Source organism: Cibotium barometz, chromosome 63 (genome assembly GCF_041138505.1).
Source record: "Cibotium barometz isolate CiBa-2024 chromosome 63, ASM4113850v1, whole genome shotgun sequence".
NCBI classification, from domain to species: domain Eukaryota; kingdom Viridiplantae; phylum Streptophyta; class Polypodiopsida; order Cyatheales; family Cibotiaceae; genus Cibotium; species Cibotium barometz.
In genome coordinates, this window is record NC_141108.1 from 11,093,157 (window position 1) to 11,112,158 (window position 19,002).

General features: G+C 39.2%; 2 protein-coding genes across 3 annotated transcripts; both read left to right on the top strand.

Annotated features, from left to right (window-relative positions):
• The first annotated feature begins 4,178 nt into the window (after nucleotides 1-4,178).
• On the top strand, nucleotides 4,179-6,398 carry LOC147603676 (pentatricopeptide repeat-containing protein At1g74600, chloroplastic-like). Its single transcript, XM_086796303.1, has one exon. The coding sequence runs from the start codon at nucleotides 4,179-4,181 to the stop codon at nucleotides 6,396-6,398; it is 2,220 nt and encodes a 739-aa protein (XP_086652429.1).
• A 4,406-nt stretch (nucleotides 6,399-10,804) lies between these two features.
• On the top strand, nucleotides 10,805-18,169 carry LOC147603677 (heparanase-like protein 2). 2 transcript variants are annotated; one of them, XM_086796220.1, is made up of 9 exons: nucleotides 10,805-11,098; nucleotides 11,202-11,238; nucleotides 13,594-13,777; nucleotides 14,185-14,321; nucleotides 14,838-15,077; nucleotides 15,691-15,880; nucleotides 16,501-16,626; nucleotides 17,024-17,123; nucleotides 17,756-18,169. In XM_086796220.1, exons 1-9 carry the CDS (start codon nucleotides 10,865-10,867, stop codon nucleotides 18,059-18,061), a joined length of 1,554 nt encoding a protein of 517 aa, XP_086652346.1. In that variant the 5' UTR covers nucleotides 10,805-10,864; the 3' UTR covers nucleotides 18,062-18,169. The 2 variants fall into 2 exon arrangements, with proteins under 2 accessions (XP_086652346.1, XP_086652347.1); XM_086796221.1 differs by having other exon boundaries at nucleotides 16,555-16,626.
• Nucleotides 18,170-19,002: the final 833 nt, after the last annotated feature.

Consider the following 19,002-nt stretch of genomic DNA (forward strand, 5'->3'; position numbering starts at 1 on the left):
GAAACTTAAAAATTATTAATCATAACTAAAGCGATTACAACAACACATACCCACAACCTCCCAAGTACAACATTGGTTCCCGTGGGCAATAAAAGGAAGGAGGAGAACAAGGGTTACCCATTGCTCCAAGCAAGTGGGTACAAGGTAAAGGGGTATGCTTTTCATGCCGTGAAACATGTTCATTCGTTTCACGTGTACAATTCTACTCCTCTGAATGCATAATGTGTGGCCTTGGAATGTTTGAGCATAGAGGAATCCATAGGGTATTAATGTTTTCATGCAGGGAACATGTCAGTTCACGTCATGAACCGGTTCAGGCTAGTTCACATCGTGAACTGCTCCAGGTTGTTTCATGTCGTGAAACACTTCAAGATAGTTCACTTCATGAACCGACTTATGCCACTTCATGCTGTGAAATGGCCAAAAGCCTCAATGAATCGTAGTTGGACACGTGGCACACCCCAAGTAAGATGGCCGCTAGTGTCGACGATTGTACAATAAATACGTCATTTTCCCTTTTTGCACATTCTCTTCTTCATTCTCCAAACCTTCTTAATTGTGATCATCGATTGGCATTCTGTTCATCTAGCATTGCACGTCATTGTTTACCTTGCTTGTGACCATTTTTTCTCAAGTAGGAGTGCTCAAAGCTCACTTTCGATTGTTTCAAACGTCAGTTATAATGCATTGTTTGTGAGATTGCATTGATTGTAGCACACAAAACCCTAAATGATTGCATCTGTTTGTTTTCCTTCTTGTGTTTATCTCCCATTTCCTTCTTGCACTCTTTAAAGTGACACAAAAAAGCAATCCCCTCACACTCACAAAAGTGTAAGGGATTGGACATGTGAAATAGCAGCTTGCTATTTCACGGAGTCAAAACTAAAATCTTGGTTTTGAAATATCCTCCAATACACCTTCTAATTATAAGATTTCTCACACCAAAGTGCAAATCGCTAACATAACACACTTTTAGTCCTGACTTCTAGTTTACGTACTACCACATCACGGACTTCTAGTTCACGTGCTACCACGTCCCGAATTGCTAGTTCACGTTTTAATAGTTCACGACCTAGAAGCTCACGCTTTAACCCCTCACGACTTCACATTTCGCGCATTTCTAGTTCACGTTTTAAAAGTCCATGGCCTAGCAGCTCACGCTTCAACCCTTCACATTTTAACAATTCACGGCCTAGCAGCTCATGCTTTAACACTTCACGTATTACCACATCACGAACTGCTACTTCACGATTTCACATTTCACGAATTAACTAGTTTATATTTTATCAGTTTATGGGTTAACATCTCAGGCTTTAACCCCTCACGCACTAGCAGTTCACGCACTACTACTTCACAGCTAAGCTATTTTATGCTCTGCCAGTTCACGGAATAACCCCTACTGCTTCATTGCTCACCACACTAACACTCTTCCCATCGTGCACCAATGTTTAGAAAATCACACAAAAAAGAAACACACAAACGCAACACTAAGGCTGCGAACTCCTACCAGTCAACAATGACTGACGCCTTAATACTACTATTACAGATGGCATCCTCATGAACCTTAGACCTGGAGTTTGAGGGGAACCTGACGGGGTGACGAGGCAAGTACTACAGGATCACTGGTTGAGAAGAAGAAGAGAGCACCACGCTTTCCCAAGCTCACTTATCTTGGTCCGTATGCTCAATAGTTCCAGGGCACCATGATCCGGTCTGATACACAGACATAACAAGGGAAGATCATGTTCCAATATCATAGCCCTGAATGCCTAAAGATCTTGGAGGACACCGATGTGAAATACAAGATGGAGAAGGTGGGACTTGGCAGGATGGCAGACGTCCTCCCCCACACCATAAACCCATCATTATGTGCGAATTTCCTCAAGTCATATGACAAAAGTACCAAGAGGGAGGTCAAAATCAGGCCCTAAAACAAACGAACCAGAAATATACTCAGCAACACATAAACCAGGTAAACCATGAGCCAAAAGTAAACGATTACATTAAACCAGGCCCAGAAGCAAACCACTGCATTAAAACAGGCCCAGTGAACCACTGCATTAAGCCAGGCCATCAAATTTCTTTATGCAAAACAAGCCCCTAAAGTAAAATAGGTCCCAAGGTAGACCACTGCATTAAACCAGGTCCCAAGGTAGACCACTGCATTAAACCAGGGCCGTTGTCCTGCTGTCTAAAATGGCAGTGCTAATGAAGTGAGTAATTTTTTAGACAACGATTCTAAGCAGTCCCTTATACTTGCATGTCAGTTTGCACCATCAATTGGTAGCTTCAAGAATGAGAGAAAAGTGCATGCTCTTCTCCCATAAGAGAGGGTCTCGTGCATCCGAGATGCAAGGGGAAGAAGGTATGTGTGGCCACCACCTTGAGTGCATGCAAGGGAGGTTGAGACACTTGTCATCATTATAACCTTCTTTCCATTTTCAAAACATAAGCCTTCATTCCAAGTCAAAAATGTACCCTATACCTTGCACCTTTCTATTTCTTATGGTCTTCTCTGTTATTTAATTCACCAAGATTTATTACTTCCACTACGTAATTGAAGCTTTCAAATCTAAGGTAACGATGCCAAAGATTTCACAAGGTCATGAATTAATTCTAACTCATACTAACGTGGCCTTGGGATTTATCTCGACCAAGTTGACATGTTGATAAAACATTTTCCGACTACATCAGACTGCACCGCCCCAGGCTAGCCTCAAGACTATCTCCCATGAGACAAGAGTATTAAGGAAATTTCATGTCTTGATTGCAATGTGGCCCTGGTTTAATGCATTGATCTACCCTGGGACCTGTTTTAATGACTACTATAGACAAGTTAATCTAATATTAAACCAAGTCCACACAGTGAACCACGACATTAAACCAAGCCCACACAATAAACAAAAACACTAAAATAGGCCCAGACCATAAAAGTATAACATGCCCCCTAGGCCAACCAACCAAAGCATTAGCCAAAAGTAAACCACTGTATTAAACTAGGCATAGAAGCCAACCACTGCATTAAACCAGGCCCACACAGTGAACCATCGTTGAGCATGGCGGTAGCAGAGAGAAGGCTTTACAACTTTGCCAACAAAGGAGAGAATTGATGAAGGAATGGGCACCAACCTTAGCAGCAATTGAAAACGTCTGCATGCAGTTGCTGTAGAGGAAAGCAACCGTATATAGAGGAAAGACATTCACACTCGACACAGGGGAAGAGGTGACAGACTTGTGCAAGGGAAGAGCCGAAAAGGAAATCAAACTCGGGTTTCATCCACATGTGAGGTGACCCGTTGTGTCCGTCCGCCATGCGTGAGGTGCCCCGTCACCCGCCCGACCGCCCTTCCCGCTAAAATTGAAAAATTGGGCTTGGTTTACTCGAGTGACCGAGTTGCTATGAACAAACCGGGGCCTTGTTTGCGGAATCCACGTGGAGTGCCCGATGGCCTCCGCTTTCGCGCCGATGGCCTGCGCCGTTGATCCCAAGTGTGGGAGATAGTTTTGAGGTTACCTTACCCTGTGTCACTTACTTAAAAAAATAAAAAATAAAAAAATAAATTAAGGCGTTGAATGAGCCCCGGCCATATCATCGCATCCCGTCCAGGTGTGTAAAGGGCGAGACAGAACAAACATTGTGTGTGCAGGAAAGCTTACTGCTCGAAACTCTTTATGTCGTGGGAGCAACCTTGACGATTCAGAGTCAGCATTTTCTTTTCAGCAAATGTCGTTTTGATTTTTTTTAGGGAGCAAAAAATAAATTAAAAAAACTTTGATACACTCGCAGCATTTAAATAAATGTAAATCCAATTGGGCTCTCCTGATATGATCAACATGTCCATGGCACACTGGTCCAGATGTTTATGCATGCATGGGATTTTTTTTCCCCATCTATAATTCATGCATGGGAATTCCATCCATGTAAGAACAAGTGGTATAGACTGGTCTTCTAGAGTGCTTACAGTGATGTCATGTATCAATGCATTAGATGCAATCATGCCCCCCATCTCCATTCTTACACATGTGGAAAGTCTCCCTGTGTAGTGGTAGCCATACCCTTGAAGGTTCAGCACAAATCCTATGCATCTGTAAAGGCTTTTTCAGATGACCCTCCTATAAAGGCTTTCTCAGATGACCCTTCTCTCAAATATTCATTTGTGAGTTCATGGATAGAGAAGATGGCCCAATCTGTCACCCATGTAGATATTGCTATGTATAGCCATCTGTTGCAATGGAGTGGAAATTCAAAGGTCCTTCTGTTAGGTATGCTTACTCATGACCACATCATCAGATATCGTTGGGAAGATAAAACATCCTTAGTGGACCTTCTTGTGCAGATGTATATCAAATGTGGTAGGCTCGAGGATGCAACGGCATTGTTTATGAAGACGGATCAGCGTAGTGCATCACTCTGGAATTTGTTGGTGAGAGCTCATGCCATACAAAAGGATGGCCATAAGGCTTTCAAGCTATTTGAACAAATGCAGTTAGAGAAGGCATTGCCTAGCAAGTCTACTTATGTCAGACTTCTCTCTCTGTGTCTCAGTAAGGCAGATCTAGCCAAGGGCAAGAAGCTGCATAAGTTCATTAGAATCAGTAGGTTTGAGGCCGATGTTTTTGTCAGGACTGCCCTTGTCAGCATGTATGGCAAGTGCGGCAGTCTTGAGGATGCATGGGAGACCTTCAAGGAAATGCCGCAAAAGGATGTGGTGTCATATACTGTCATGATAGGAGTCTATGCACATTATGGAAGGGGGATCGAAGCCATCCAACTACTAAGCAAAATGGAGGGGGAAGGTTTCAAGCCTGACAAGGTAACTTTTGTATGTGTTCTCGAAGCATGTAGTAGCTGTTCACTCTTGGATGAAGGTGAAAAACTGCACATCCATATAAAGCAGAGTGGTGTTGAGCTTGACGTTGTTGCGGCAACGGCCCTCATCAACATGTACGGCAAGTGTGGCAGTGTGGAGGCTGCACGCAAGATGTTTGACAAAATGCCTCAGCGGAATGTAGTCTCTTGGAATACCATGCTTTCAGTGTATGCCCAGCATAACCAGGGCAAGGAGGCCATCAAAATTTTGGACCAAATGCAGCATGATAATGTAAAGCCGGACAGGGTCACGTTTGTCAGCATGGTTGATGCATGTGCCAATCATGCCCTTCTAGCAGAAGGAGAGCGAATGCATGGGCTCATTTTGGACAATGGACTTGAGGGAGATGCTGTTTTGGGAAATGCTCTTGTTAACATGTATGGCAAGTGTGGCAGCTTGAAGAAAGCAAGGGCAGTATTCAACCAAATGCCAGAACGAAATGTGGTTTCATGGAATACCATGATTGCTGTACATGCCCAGCATGGGCAAGGCAAGGCAGCATTCAAACTGCTAAATCAAATGCAGGAGGAGGGGGTGATTCCTGACAATGTTACTTTTGTCTGTATATTTGATGCATGTGTCAGCTGCTCTGCACTGGTTGAAGGTAAGAGATTTCACAGTTGTGTGGTTAAAAGTAAACTTGAGTTCAATGTTGTTGTTGGAACTGCACTTGTAAACATGTATGGTAAATGTGGCCATCTTAAGGAGGCAAGGATGACGTATGATAGGATGCTTGAAAAGAATGTAGTTTCTTGGAATACCATGCTTTCACTGTATGCCCATCATGACCAGGGTAAAAATGCTTTTGAGCTTTTTGCTCAAATGCAGGTAGAAGGAGTAAAGCCAGACAAGGTCACCTTTAGTTGCATTCTTGATGCATGTACCAGCTCCAGTGCATTGGCTGAAGGTGAGAAGATGCACCTACTTGTAATTTATGCTGGATATCAACTGGACACAGTTTTGGGAACAGCACTTGTGTATATGTACGGTAAATGTGGCAGTTTAAAGGATGCAGTGAGTGTGTTTGATAGAATATCTGGGGGAGACACAGTTTCTTGGACAGCTATGATTGCAGTGTATGCTCAGCATGGCCAGGCCAATGAAGCCCTTAATCTTTTCTACCAAATGCAAGGGGAGGGTGTTAAACCAGACGAGGTCACACTTGTGAGCATCCTTGCTGCCTGCAGCCATTGTGGCCTTGTTGATGAGGCTCATTACTGCTTTGCATCCATGATATCAGATCATGCCATCTCACCTGCCACAGAGCATTACGTTTGCATGATTGATCTCCTTGGGAGAGCAGGTTGTCTCAATGAGGCTGAGATCATCATCCATGGCATGCCGAACGACACTTCAGCTGCATGGTTTTTGTCATTGCTAAGTTCATGCAGGTACCACACAGATGTTGAACGTGGAGAACGTGCAGCTAAGCATGTTTTCGAGATGGATGTAGATGGTATTTCACCATACATAACGCTGTCAAACATATATGCTGCTGCTGGCAGGGTTTCTCAGGCAGCAACATGAGCACGGGGGATAAAGTGCTTCAGAGGGTTCGGATCATTGTATTTCAGGACCGCACTGGGCAGATAGATCCCTCCCCGTTTGAGGTAGCAGAGGATCCCTCTTGACACCTCTGGATGTGGGAGAACAGGCCTCTGGCCCACACGCACTGGAACATAAGACAGCAGTGTGGGGGAGATCCCATAACTTGAAAGCCTCACCTAGGTATCCCCTTTAATGGCTACTCTGCCTGACATGGCTGCTTCATTCAGTTGCATTTGAAAGGCATCATCCCTTGTGCCTAGCAGCATTGACAGGCACTCTCATCATATTTGACTTCTGGGAATGCCTGTGCAGCGACTTTCGTCCCTGCAAGATCTCCTACTTCCTATGGCTCTTTGAGGTCTTGCAGTGAGCACATAGCTCTCCACCTGCGCAGACCAGCAAACTGCCAGGGCTGTTGAGCACATTGGGAGTCCGTGCACTACTGTTGATGGCACTCAGCAGGTTTGGTGGAGGATCTTGCGCCTCCTCACCAGGACTGATGTGATGACCCACCATTTCATCTCATGGGGTAATATTTCTTGGGTGATGCCCACCCACCCCACCCTCCCCAAATAAATAAATAAAGCATGAGGAGGATGGCACTGGACTGGCACTCTAATTGTCTTACCAACAAATGGATCACTGTGTGGTGCCTGCGGTTCCATGTTTGCCGACAATTACCCGTGATCATTGTGGGGAGTTGACCAGCAGCTTAGTGGCATGGCAGATTTGGCAGACTAGGTGTTATATCTTTATGCATGAACTTGCACCCACTCTTGGGCACAGTTTGATTTAGCACACAGAATATAATATACTCTTTATGTAACAACAGATGGACACTGTGTACTCTCTTTTTATTCTAGATTGCTATTTAAGTAACACCCACTGTGCAATTTTCGCCAATGTGATGCATACACAGTCATACAGTATACCATTTTACTGTTGGATTCCTCACAATGAAACTCACGAAACTGAAGTTCAGATTGCATATCAAAAACTGGAGCTTACCAATTGTTGTTTCTTGGTCATAACTATGGCTCATTCTATGCAAAATATATCAAACTATAAACAATCCACACCATAACCATTTCTCTTTATGCATTGCAGACATCCACCCTTGACAATCATGGTGTTTGACATCAACAACACGAGCTAACCATCCACACCATAACCATTCCTCTTTATGCATTGCAGACATCCACACTTCACAATCATGATGCTTGACATTGTCAACAACACGAGCTAGCCATTCATTGATTCTATGCAAACTAGTCAAACAAAACATTATCTAGATTCTGAGCTATAGCCTATTCACATGCACATGTCAGATGTACACATATGCAGCAGCTACTCATGATCATGTCACCATGATTTTCCATGAAGCATGGCAAAATATCATTTGTTTATGGTGAAGATTTGTGCACATAAATAAAAAAAGGTGTATGATTCATGGCATTCATTTGGGTTACTTAGAACTCCAAACCATGGCACCATCCTCTTAACTCACATGCTCAAACCATGGTTATTAAACCCACAAAACGAGATGCTAAAAACAAACAGGCCCGCTACACAAAAAGCTGCCACACGCAAAGCCAAAACTAGGACAGGAACACAGTTCCAAACCATGCACATAGACGAGTTTTCTAGATGCTCATTTAGATGGGATGGCACTATTTGTTTCTCTCCCAAACTTGTTACTCTTGTCATGCAAGTGCCACTTCATTTTGGAAAAGTGTAAAGCCATACTCACTTGTGGTGTCCTTTTGCATTTGATTTTTATGTATGGTCTATAGTTCCTTTTTGCATCTTTTATTTTTCAATATTGCAAGACAAAGGATAGTGAATTTAGATGCCACTAGGGTACCTTCAAACCCAATCCCTCGCGTGTATTTAGATGCCACGAGGGTAGATTCAAACCCAATACCTCTTGTTTGTGAGGGTAGATTCGAACCCGATACCTCCTATTTGTGAGGGTAGATTCGAACCCAATGCCTCCTGTTTAGGGAGGTATGGACCCCTTATTTACATATAAATAAGATACCCTTTTTAACATTGAATTCCGAGTTTCACAAAGTTCTATATTCCTTCTTCTCCACATGTATGGCTTAGAGATGTGGTTTGTCACATTATATATTAAATGACTAGTGCCTATAGTGCTCAAGAAAAGAGTGCCATCTTGGATTCTTCTAAAGAAGGTGCTACTATTAGAACAAAAAGAAAGACATAAGCACTTGACCAATGACCTTTTAAATAATTTGAGGTGATCTATCATGATGTGAACTTTGCTTCTGCTTTTGAATAGTCAAGTTTAAAGTACTATATTCTTTCTTTCCAACATGTATGGATTAGGGATGTGGTTGGTCACATTATATATTAAATGACTAGTGCCTATAGTGCTCAAGAAAAGAGTGCCATCTTGGATTCTTCTAAAGAAGGTGCTACTGCTAGAACAAAAAGAAAGACACAAGCACTTGACTAATGACCTTATAAATAATTTGAGGTGATCTATCACAATTTGAACTTTGCTTCTTCTTTTGAATAGTCGAGTTTTTTCTTTTGGCCAATAGGTTCTAACATGCACTTACAAGGTTTGAACTTTGGCACCTACATAAATATAACTTCTCTCAAAATAAGAAGAATTACATTAAAAAAAAGCTATAACAAGTGTTGATTATATGGTGATATGTACATTCACTCTTCAATTTACCTTCAATTGTATGGTGATATGTGCATTAACTCTTCAATTTACCTTCTTTGGTGATTACAAACTTACTCAAAGAGCTTGAGTATTAAACCATGTAGTGAGAAGGCATAAAGTTCTTAAGGTTTGTACTTAAAAAATACTCTTTAATTTATGGTGATATGTGCATTTACTCTTCAATTCACCTTCTTTGGTGATTACAAACTTATCTCAAAGAGCTTGAGAATCAAAACATGTATTGAGAAGGCGTGAAGTCCTTAAGCTTTGCACACTAAGGGTGGAAATGCTATATGTGCAAGGAAAGGGTGTGTGTTTTTTAGTGTGAATGTACTAAGCCATATGGGATAGGCATGCACTGAAGAAGAGTGTTAGGATTATTTCAATGGAGCTGATTTGATCAGACACTTGGAGTGGTGTGATCATGCGACCTCGTTGCTTGTTGATGTAATTGTGAGGGTATTTATTGCCTGTCCATAAACTAGTGGGATTGCTAGGGTGATCATGGATGTCCCTTGTCCACTTAAGATCTTGATAAAATACCATTAAGCTTATGTTTAACTGGTACTCATTGCACCCATGATGTTTAAAATATGACATGATTGCTAGGGTTGTCATGGACATTCTCTATCCATTTGCTATGACTTAATCAGTTACAACTACTCTACGCAAGGAAGAATAGATTATATTCTACAAGTTGATGAGAGAATGGCATGGATCATTGTGGTGAAGCTATAATCAAGCACGTGTTTGGCCCTCAAATTTGAAGGTTGAAGTCTTAAAGGAAGGATTGCCTCTCTCAAAAGGAGGTCTAAAAATTACTCACATTTAAAGGTTTGCATTATCACAAGGAGAATGGATGAATTTTTGTGCTCATGAAAACAGGGAGGTGATCAAAATTTTGTGTTTCAAGGTGAATTGTAAGCTACCTTCTGGAGAAACTATTTTTAATGAGCCTTACTTCAATCCTTTCCATCCCATGATGGATTGAAGAGGAAATTGTAGCTTTTTCTTTATATATAAATGTAATTATAACTAAATCTTGAAAATTTTGAGGAGCTATTTTTCCATCACCCCTTAAGTGGAGAAGGATTTTTTAGAAATCCTACAAGTTCTAGGCTAAGTTGAACCTATCTTTTTCAGAATCTTGCCTTGAGCTCATGGCTCTAGTGGCATTGGTAAAGGTGTTGAGACTCAATGGGGAGGAGGAACCTAGGATCGAATCTTGTGTTGCTGCACTCATCGAATGGTGGGTAGCATAATATATGAAAATTAATTTACAGTATTAAAATGATTAATCTCTAAAGGGAAATGATTTATAACATAAAATGATTAATGTGTCACAAGGAAAAATGATTAAAGTGAAGCCTGTGGATTGGAAACTTATGCATAATTAAATCTATAATAATAAATAATGAATGTCTGAAGACAAGATGAGGAATTGAGTGGAAGTGCATATAAAAAAACACTCTTATTTTTGAAAATCTAAGATAATATATTTAATGGAAACACAAAAACATTTTGGTGCCAATAAATATATATATATATATATATATATATGTATGTATGTATGTATGTATGTATGGGTCTTTGGGAGATTTTAAAAAATTTGTAGGGCGGGCCGACCTTAGGATAAAAATCTGAGAAATGCAAGAAATCTTATTATTATATAAAAGGATGGGAGAAGAAAAGCCTGTTTTAACAATTTTCTTGAGCTTAGGCTGCTGGCCACAAGCAACTGCCTGCGATGGTGGCTCGGATTGCGCGTTGGCTGCTGTTCACATGCTGCTTGTGTTGTGCGCTGGTGGCCAGCTCTGCTGCTGCTCCTCCTCCTGCTCTGAGTGTTGTTGTGTTCATAAATGGGTCCGTCCCTTTGGCCAGTGTGAACGACGACTTCCTCTGCGCCAACCTGGACTGGTGGCCGCCCGAGAAGTGCGACTACGGCGTCTGCAGCTGGCCGCAATCCTCCGTTCTCAACCTTGTGAGCCGCTCCGCCCCTCTCCGCTCCGCTCCTCCCCGCCCCTTGGCGGCGCTCCTCCCTCACTCCGCCACACTAATAGCCTCCTTTTTGTGTGGTTTTGCAGAACCTTTCGAACCCCCTTCTGCAAAATGCTGTCCAGGGTACGTAGTAAAAAAAAACATCGTTTATTAAACGCCCCCCCCCAAAAAAAAAAAAGTAAAAAAATAATAATAAAAACTCCTATTTATTATCCCCCTCCCCCTCTTTTTTAAAGCTAATTGCATTTGTTTCATTTATTATTATCCCGACCTTTTCATTGCATTGTTTCCATTTTTTTTAAAAGTTTTTTTTTAAAAAAAACAAGGGTGCTTGTTGCATTGTTTCATTTATTGTTATTTTGCAACCTTTCCATTGCATTGTTTCAATTTAAAAAATAAATTTTTTAAAAAGAAGGGTGCTTGTTGCATTGTTGGGCAATTGCATTGTTTCATTTATTATTGTTGCAACCTTTTCAGTGCATTGTTTTCAATTTTTGAAAAAATTAAATAAAGAACCAGATGTTGTTGGCATTGTTCATTTATTATTGCAGCATTGAAATATTGCTAGGGTATACTTTGGACTTGTCAATTTGTCTCTTTGTACACCCCTTCTGGAAAATGTTGTCCATTAAAAAATAAAATCATCGTTTATTAAACCAAAAATTTAAAAAAACAAAAGAAAAATTCTCTAGTGTCTCTCCCCCTCCCCCTCTCTTTTTAACCTCTTCAATTGCATTGTTTCATTTATTATTAATGCAACCTTTTCATTGCATTGTTTCAAATTTTTGTTGTTGTCGTTGTTGTTGCACTGTTTCATTTATTATTATTGCAATATGTTGCATTCCAAGGTGGGCGGGATAGCACGGCGGTAAGGGCTCTTGCCCTACACCGTAAACGGGTTGGGCTCAATACCCACCCCCTCCTCCCGCATGCCAAAATGGCATGTGGTATGTCCATTCCCTCACTAACAATAAATAAAAAATATCCCTCACAATACAAAAAATATATATATGTTGCATTCCTTGGTGCCTCACTTCTAAGAAAACCCCCACCCACTTGCCATGTCAATTCATTGAAATATTTCTAAGGTACATTTTGGACTTGTCAATTTGTCCCTTTGTACGCGTGTAAGGATCTCATGAAATAGTTGCCCAACCAATTGATTTTGATAAAAACAACTGACCGACCAAAAAGGTGGACAATATTTTAGATGTAAAAACGACAAAGGGAACCCTCTAAAATCTATCCTTGTGGCAATTTTGCATTCTTTGAAACTTCATTCTCAAAAAACCAACCTTCCCAAGACTAATAACAAAGCGATTTATATTAGGGTGGGCCGAATTACATATGCCACAAGGGTAGATTCAAACCATGTACCTCTCTTTTGTAAGAGAAGGTCATTGGGCTAAAGCCCAAGAGACTTGTGAGGGTACCTCTCTTTTGTAGGAGAAGGGCACTAGGCTAAAGACCAAGAGACGTGTATCCATCCTTTTACGACGCTAAATATTTCAAAAATTTGTGAGGATGAGATATTGGATGAGTACACTCCTAAAGGTTCTACTACAGAAGCATTGTTGAGGACTGGCCTGGACCTGGGTTGTCATCTTAGGTGAATAAATATTCTTTTGTATGCGGGATGTTGTCTACGAATTGTTGAACTCCACATAGTTGGCTAGCTTTGTCTCTTTAGACAATATAACAGAAATACTGATCAGACTATGGTGTAATTGTGATTGTATGTGTGTATATATATGTATATATACCTTTCAAAAAATGATAAATATTTAACAATTTGTAAGCCAAATACATTGATAGCTAATAAATGCTACATTTTCACTAAATGTAAAGACAATTAGTGAACTCAATTAGGCAGATGATATTATACTTTCTTTTAGTGACACCCCAAAGTGGCATGCTAAACAATTTCATTTCTTGAAAATGAACAGACACTAGTAACAATGTAGTTGGTATAAGACACTAGTATACTATTTATGAACTCATAACTAATTTAGAACATTCCTGTTCTTCTAGACAAAGCAGTTCAAGTATGTAAACTAGTCAAATTAAGTTAACCAACTTGTGTAGATAGTCAAATTGAGTTAACCAACTTGTGTAGATTAGTGTGAAGTAGAGATTATTAATGAATATAATTATAGATTATGTTGATGGAGTCAGATCAAGTTTTGGCACTGCCTCCTCCTTAATCTCATGAACCTGGAACATTAATTGCAAGCACAGCAAAAGATTAAGTTAACCAACTAGGGTAGATTAGTGTAAAGTTTATTTTATTCATGAAATTATACAAGTCTATATAAGTGATAGTCACATAACTCTATCAAACTACTGGTGTATGTGACTTTTAATCAACTAATCTTTGTGATTTCAGCTCTCTCCATTGAAGGAAATCTAGTTTTAGGTGACTTTAATCAACCCACTATTAATGTAATCAACCCACTAATGTGATCTTTGTGATTTCAGCTCTCTCTCCATTGAAGATTAGAATTGGAGGCACATTACAAGATAGGGTGGTGTATGAGATTGGGGACCCCCTCTATCCATGTGAGCCTTTCAATCCAAGCCCAACAGCAATGTTTGGGTTCTCTGGTGGATGCCTCCCCATGTGGAGATGGGACCATCTCAATAATTTCTTCCACAGTACAGGGTAATTAATTAAGCTCTCTAATCCCCTTCTTTGAGCTTCTTGCAACACTCTAATCCCAATTAAACGTTTCAGTCAGAAGATCTTTTTCCTCGATTACTGTGTTGCAGTGGTGCTAATTAAAAACTTAAAGAACATAATTACTTGCAGTGGTGCTATAATTAAACAGGAGTTATCACTTTATTGCTGATTGCATTGGTTTAAGTTGAGCTAATTAAAGTGGAATAATACTAGTTGATTGATAATTAGAATACTGTTTTTCAAAAACTTAAAGTACATAATTACTTAAAACCCAGCTTTTGAATGCTTTTAGTCTCACTAGGAACAGTTGATTAGTTTGAATTGCATCGGTAATTGAGGCATAAGCTACTGCTAAAAGTGGGTTTTGATTATTTTATCGCTAATTGCAGAGCTAGTGTCGCATTTGGGCTGAATGGATTGTATGGGAGACCAGAGACCTACACAGGACCTTGGAACTCCACAAATGCAAGAGATTTTATTCAATACACCCATGATAAAGGCTACAATGTATTTGCATGGGAGCTAGGTGATTTGTAATTTATGAAAGTTTAAATCTAAGCTAGGTAATTAGGAAAGTTTAAATCTAACTCTATTAGCTGATCAGCCTATTCATAATTCTTTGCTAATCATGTTCAGTATCACATGTTTTAGCATTCAATTTAAGATTAGTAATCTTTATAATTAATCTTCCATAAATATTAGCTGATCAGGCTAACCCTGTTCGCCAAAACATGTTTAGCATTCAATTTAAGACTAGTGATCTTTATAATTAATCTTTCTATCAATAATTTCCCCTTTGCATAGTATAGGGTAACAAATATAAGTTTGAGGTTGATTGGCTGATCAGTTTCTTAAAAACAATTGCAGCACTAAGATTAGGGATTTGATTTTTTTAAAAAATATGGATTATTGGCAAACCATGTCCCAGAACACTCTAAAATCCCCTTAATAATTCCCTAAAAACAAGCTTAGCACTAAAACCAGGAGCAGATTTCTGCTAAAAGAGGCTAATTCATTAAAAGGAATGATCTAATTTTGGCAGGGAATGAGCTAAGCGGGAGTGTGGCTGGGTCTGGAGTGTTGGCATCCCAGTATGCAAGTGACATCCAGGAGCTTAACAATGTTGTGAAGCAAATCTATGCAAATTCTGCGCCCAACAACATGCCTCTGAGGGTGGCCCCAGATGGCTACTTTGATGAGCCTTGGCTGCAAGAGTTCTTGCAATCATCTGGACCCCATGTTGTCAGCTCCATCACTAATCATATGTACCCCCTCGGGCCAAGTATTTCCCCCAGCTTAATCAGCCCTCAATTTCGCTCATCTGCTGTTAATTCTACTTAATCTGCTCCATCTGCTGTTAATTCTACTTAATCTGCTCCATCTGCTGTTAATTCTACTTAATCTACTGCGTGATTAGTTAGTTTGTTGCCTGTGCTTTTCTTATAATTATCTAGTTTGTGTTCAACTAGGATTTAGCTTAATTCACATCTATATGTGATAGTTAATTAGTGGCATTACCTCTGTAATCTTAATTTAAGGATCTTGCAGGTGTGGGTTTAGGTGAGAAAACTAATGTTAAAATCCATGGATTAAAGTCTTTAAACTTTGATTTCTTTGGTATGGATTAGATGACAACACTTATGTTAATCCTTGGATAATTCTCTCTTCTAATGAGTGTGGGTTAGATTGACAATACTCCTGGTATAAGTTAGGAGGGAATACATATGCTAATCCATGGATTATGTCTTCTAATTTTTTGTCTGATATTGGCAAGGTTCAAAAATCCCTATGCTAATCCATAGATTAGATTATAAAATGTGCTTTCTTAGTAAGGATTAAGTTAGATTCTCATGTTAATCCACGGATTATGGCTTCTAATCTTTTAGTCAATGCAGGTAGGGATACTGATTTAGTGGAGAAAATATTGGATCCGACACAGCTAGACAGCATAAAGGCCACACTTGAAATGATTCAGAGCACAGTACAGCAATATGGATGGTGGGCTCACACTTGGGTTGGAGAAGCAGGAGGCTCCTACAACAGTGGGCGCCACCTTGTCACAGACGCCTTCATATCTAGCTTCTGGTGATTAATTAATCTAATCCGATACTCTGTCCAATTAAAACACTCACTAATCCTTTCTTACAATGAATCTCTTTATCTGTCAATCTAATTTATGTGATTAATAGGGCATTTATTGTTTTTATTTAGCTAAGATTAATAGCTTCATATCTAGCTTCTGGTTATTAATTAATCTAATCCGATAATCTGTCTAATTAAAACACTCACTGATCCTTTATTATAATGAAACTTTTTATCTGTCAAGCTAATTCATATGATTAATAGGGCATTTACTGTTTTTATGTAGCTCTAAGAGTCACTGCAATACATATTTGAACAGTTTATCAGGCCAATTTCTGGTTATCATCAGGCTAATTATTGTGATTATTGAGCTAAAAGTCACTGCAACACATATTTAAACTTTCTATCAATAGAATAACCATTCTGATTACTGAGCTGCATGCCTAAAAAATTATATTGTCAATTTGATTTCAACATAGAAGATTATAATTATTGAATTGGTATCAAAATGGAAGCTCACTTAATATTACAATTATTGGTATTATGTGCAAGTTTTAATAATCTCTTTGATAAAGTGTGGTTTGATCTGAATTTTTCATCTGAAAATGGGAAAAAAATTTCAGGTTTCTAGACCAGCTGGGCATGAGTTCAAGTTTTGGATTCACTTCCTATTGCAGGCAGACGTTAATTGGTGGCAATTACGGTCTATTGGATGCAGCCACCTTCCAACCTAATCCCGATTTTTACAGGTGAAGAAATTACTTGAACACAGAATAACCGATGGTTTTCTCATTAAGAAACTTAATCAGGGCACTTTTAATGTTAATACTTTGATCAATTGTAACAGTTTCATGTTAAAAATGTCAATTACTGTCATTTTATGATGTTAATACTTTGATTAATTGTAACAGTTTTCTGTCAATTACTGTCGTTTTATTGCTAATCATCTATGATAGTTTTCTAATAAACAAGCCAATTATGGCCATTGTAATGCTATTGTAATGTTAATATTTTGATTAATTGCAGTAGTTTTATGTTAAAAATATCAATTACTGTCGTTTTATTGCTAATCATCTACGATAGTTTTCTAATAAACAAGCCGATTATGGCCATTATAATGCTAATTTCTTTTGATTAATTAAGCAGTGCTTTGCTGTGGCATCGTTTGATGGGTGGTAAAGTGTTGGAAACAAAGTCATTGGATACACCGTATCTGCGTGCATATTCACATTGCTCCAAGGAGGCGGTAAGTAATCTGATTAACGCGTTAATCACGCATCAAGCTTTAGTAATACAAGCAATTAATCAGCTAATACGCTAAGGTTTTTTAATGGCGACTCAAATGAACCTAGGATAATTAATCACTTTTAACATTGCGGTTCCGGGATTAGGTTTGCTAAACCACTAGGGATCCAATAATTAATTGATTAAACAGCGCATTTAGCTAATGAATAGGTATTTACAAAGAAGCCGTTAATTAGCTACAAGCAAAGGTAATGATTAGAGATAAATAACGTGATAAAAATTGTGTCAAGCTACTAATGAGACTATAAGTAGGCATAATTAAGCTACTTAAAGGTTCTAGTTGAAGACTGGGTCCAAATAGTTTTGATTAAGATGGAAGGGATGATAGACAAAAAAACCTTGTTGGGTTAAGCCTAATGAGGCAGACTAAGTAACTAAGGTACCATATCTATTTATTATTTGATGGAATTAGGTACCACATCTATAAATTATAAATTATTTGATGGAATGAGGTACCACATCTATAAATTATTTGATAGAATGGGGTGATGATCTAGAAATGAGGTAGCAATTAGTAAGCTTTTCATCATTGAGATGAAGAGTAATAATGTTTCTCTATTGCTTGTGCTCCAGGAAGGGGTGGTGATGGTGTTGATAAATTTGAGCAATGAGACACAATATAATGTATACATGGATGTGGCCGGCTATAGTGGGGATTTAAGTACAAGGACAGAGTACCACCTGACTCCACAGGGCGGTTGGGATGTGCAGAGCCAAACGGTGTTTTTGAATGGGGTGGAGCTCAAAACAACTCCAGATGACCAAATCCCTTCTTTGCAAGTGCCCCCTTCCTTCAACAACTCACAAACAGTGACCATGCAACCCTTGTCCATAGCTTTCATCTCTCTTCCCATCAGCCTCCCTGCATGCTCCACCTAATCATCACTATATATGCTTGTCAGCATATACTACTTGTATGATAATCCATCACCATTGTACATCTTGTATACAAATTTGTTATTTAATATCTTTTTATGGTACCACAAAGATAAAGGAAGTGAAGGGTTCGCCGCATGCGTGTTAGATTAGGGTAGAGCCTATCCATATATGTACAACAAAGAGGCGTGGTGTGTGTGTGTGTGTGTGTGTGTGTGAGAGAGAGAGAGAGAGAGAGAGAGAGAGAGAGAGAGAGAGAGAGAGAGAGCATTACTACATGTGCACGTGGAACTCTTATAATGAAGTCATTTCCCAAATACATGGGAGAAACTCTCCCTTGAGAATCAATTCCACAAGACTTAAGCTTCAAATAGTGCCTAATGGGCTACAAAATGTACTCATATTTTGTTACCAGCATTTGGGAAGATTTTTAGTGGAAATATAAAAATTGGCATGTTCTCACTTAAAAAATACGCCTGTACTATGTTCTTTCATAATACAAACTATAATTATTTTCTAAGAACCAATGAACAAGCAATTTTGAACTTTCAACCCATTTAAAGATAATTAGCCGAGGCACGCCTTTTCCAAATAGTGGTCATTATTACTCCTACTGCAAATTGTTGAGCTTCTATTAGTTTATTAATCCATATTATGAAGTATAATATCATTGAGCACAATGAATCATTATATACCATTGTGCCACTTGAAATGAAAATGAAAATATTACCTTTTGGTGGAACACAAGGATTTCATCAAAATAGCCAATGCCTCACTCTTCATTGATCTACAGTGTTAAAACATGGATGTGATTGACAACGCCAAATTGTATCCATGTGAGTGCCATGTGAGTGGTTGGGAAAAAATCGACCTTAAAAGAGACCAATGTAAAAGGTGAAAGGCTATACAAATTTTTGATGATGTGAACAATGATATAATTGATT

Excerpts from the sequence above, each read along its gene's own strand:
- LOC147603676 (XM_086796303.1), top strand. The coding sequence starts at position 4,179 with ATGGCCCAATCTGTCACCCATGTAGATATTGCTATGTATAGCCATCTG.
- LOC147603677 (XM_086796220.1), top strand. The coding sequence starts at position 10,865 with ATGGTGGCTCGGATTGCGCGTTGGCTGCTGTTCACATGCTGCTTGTGT. Across the intron at positions 11,099-11,201 it reads AATCCTCCGTTCTCAACCTT|AACCTTTCGAACCCCCTTCT; the intron begins GTGAGCCGCTCC and ends GTGGTTTTGCAG. Across the intron at positions 13,778-14,184 it reads AATTTCTTCCACAGTACAGG|AGCTAGTGTCGCATTTGGGC; the intron begins GTAATTAATTAA and ends CGCTAATTGCAG.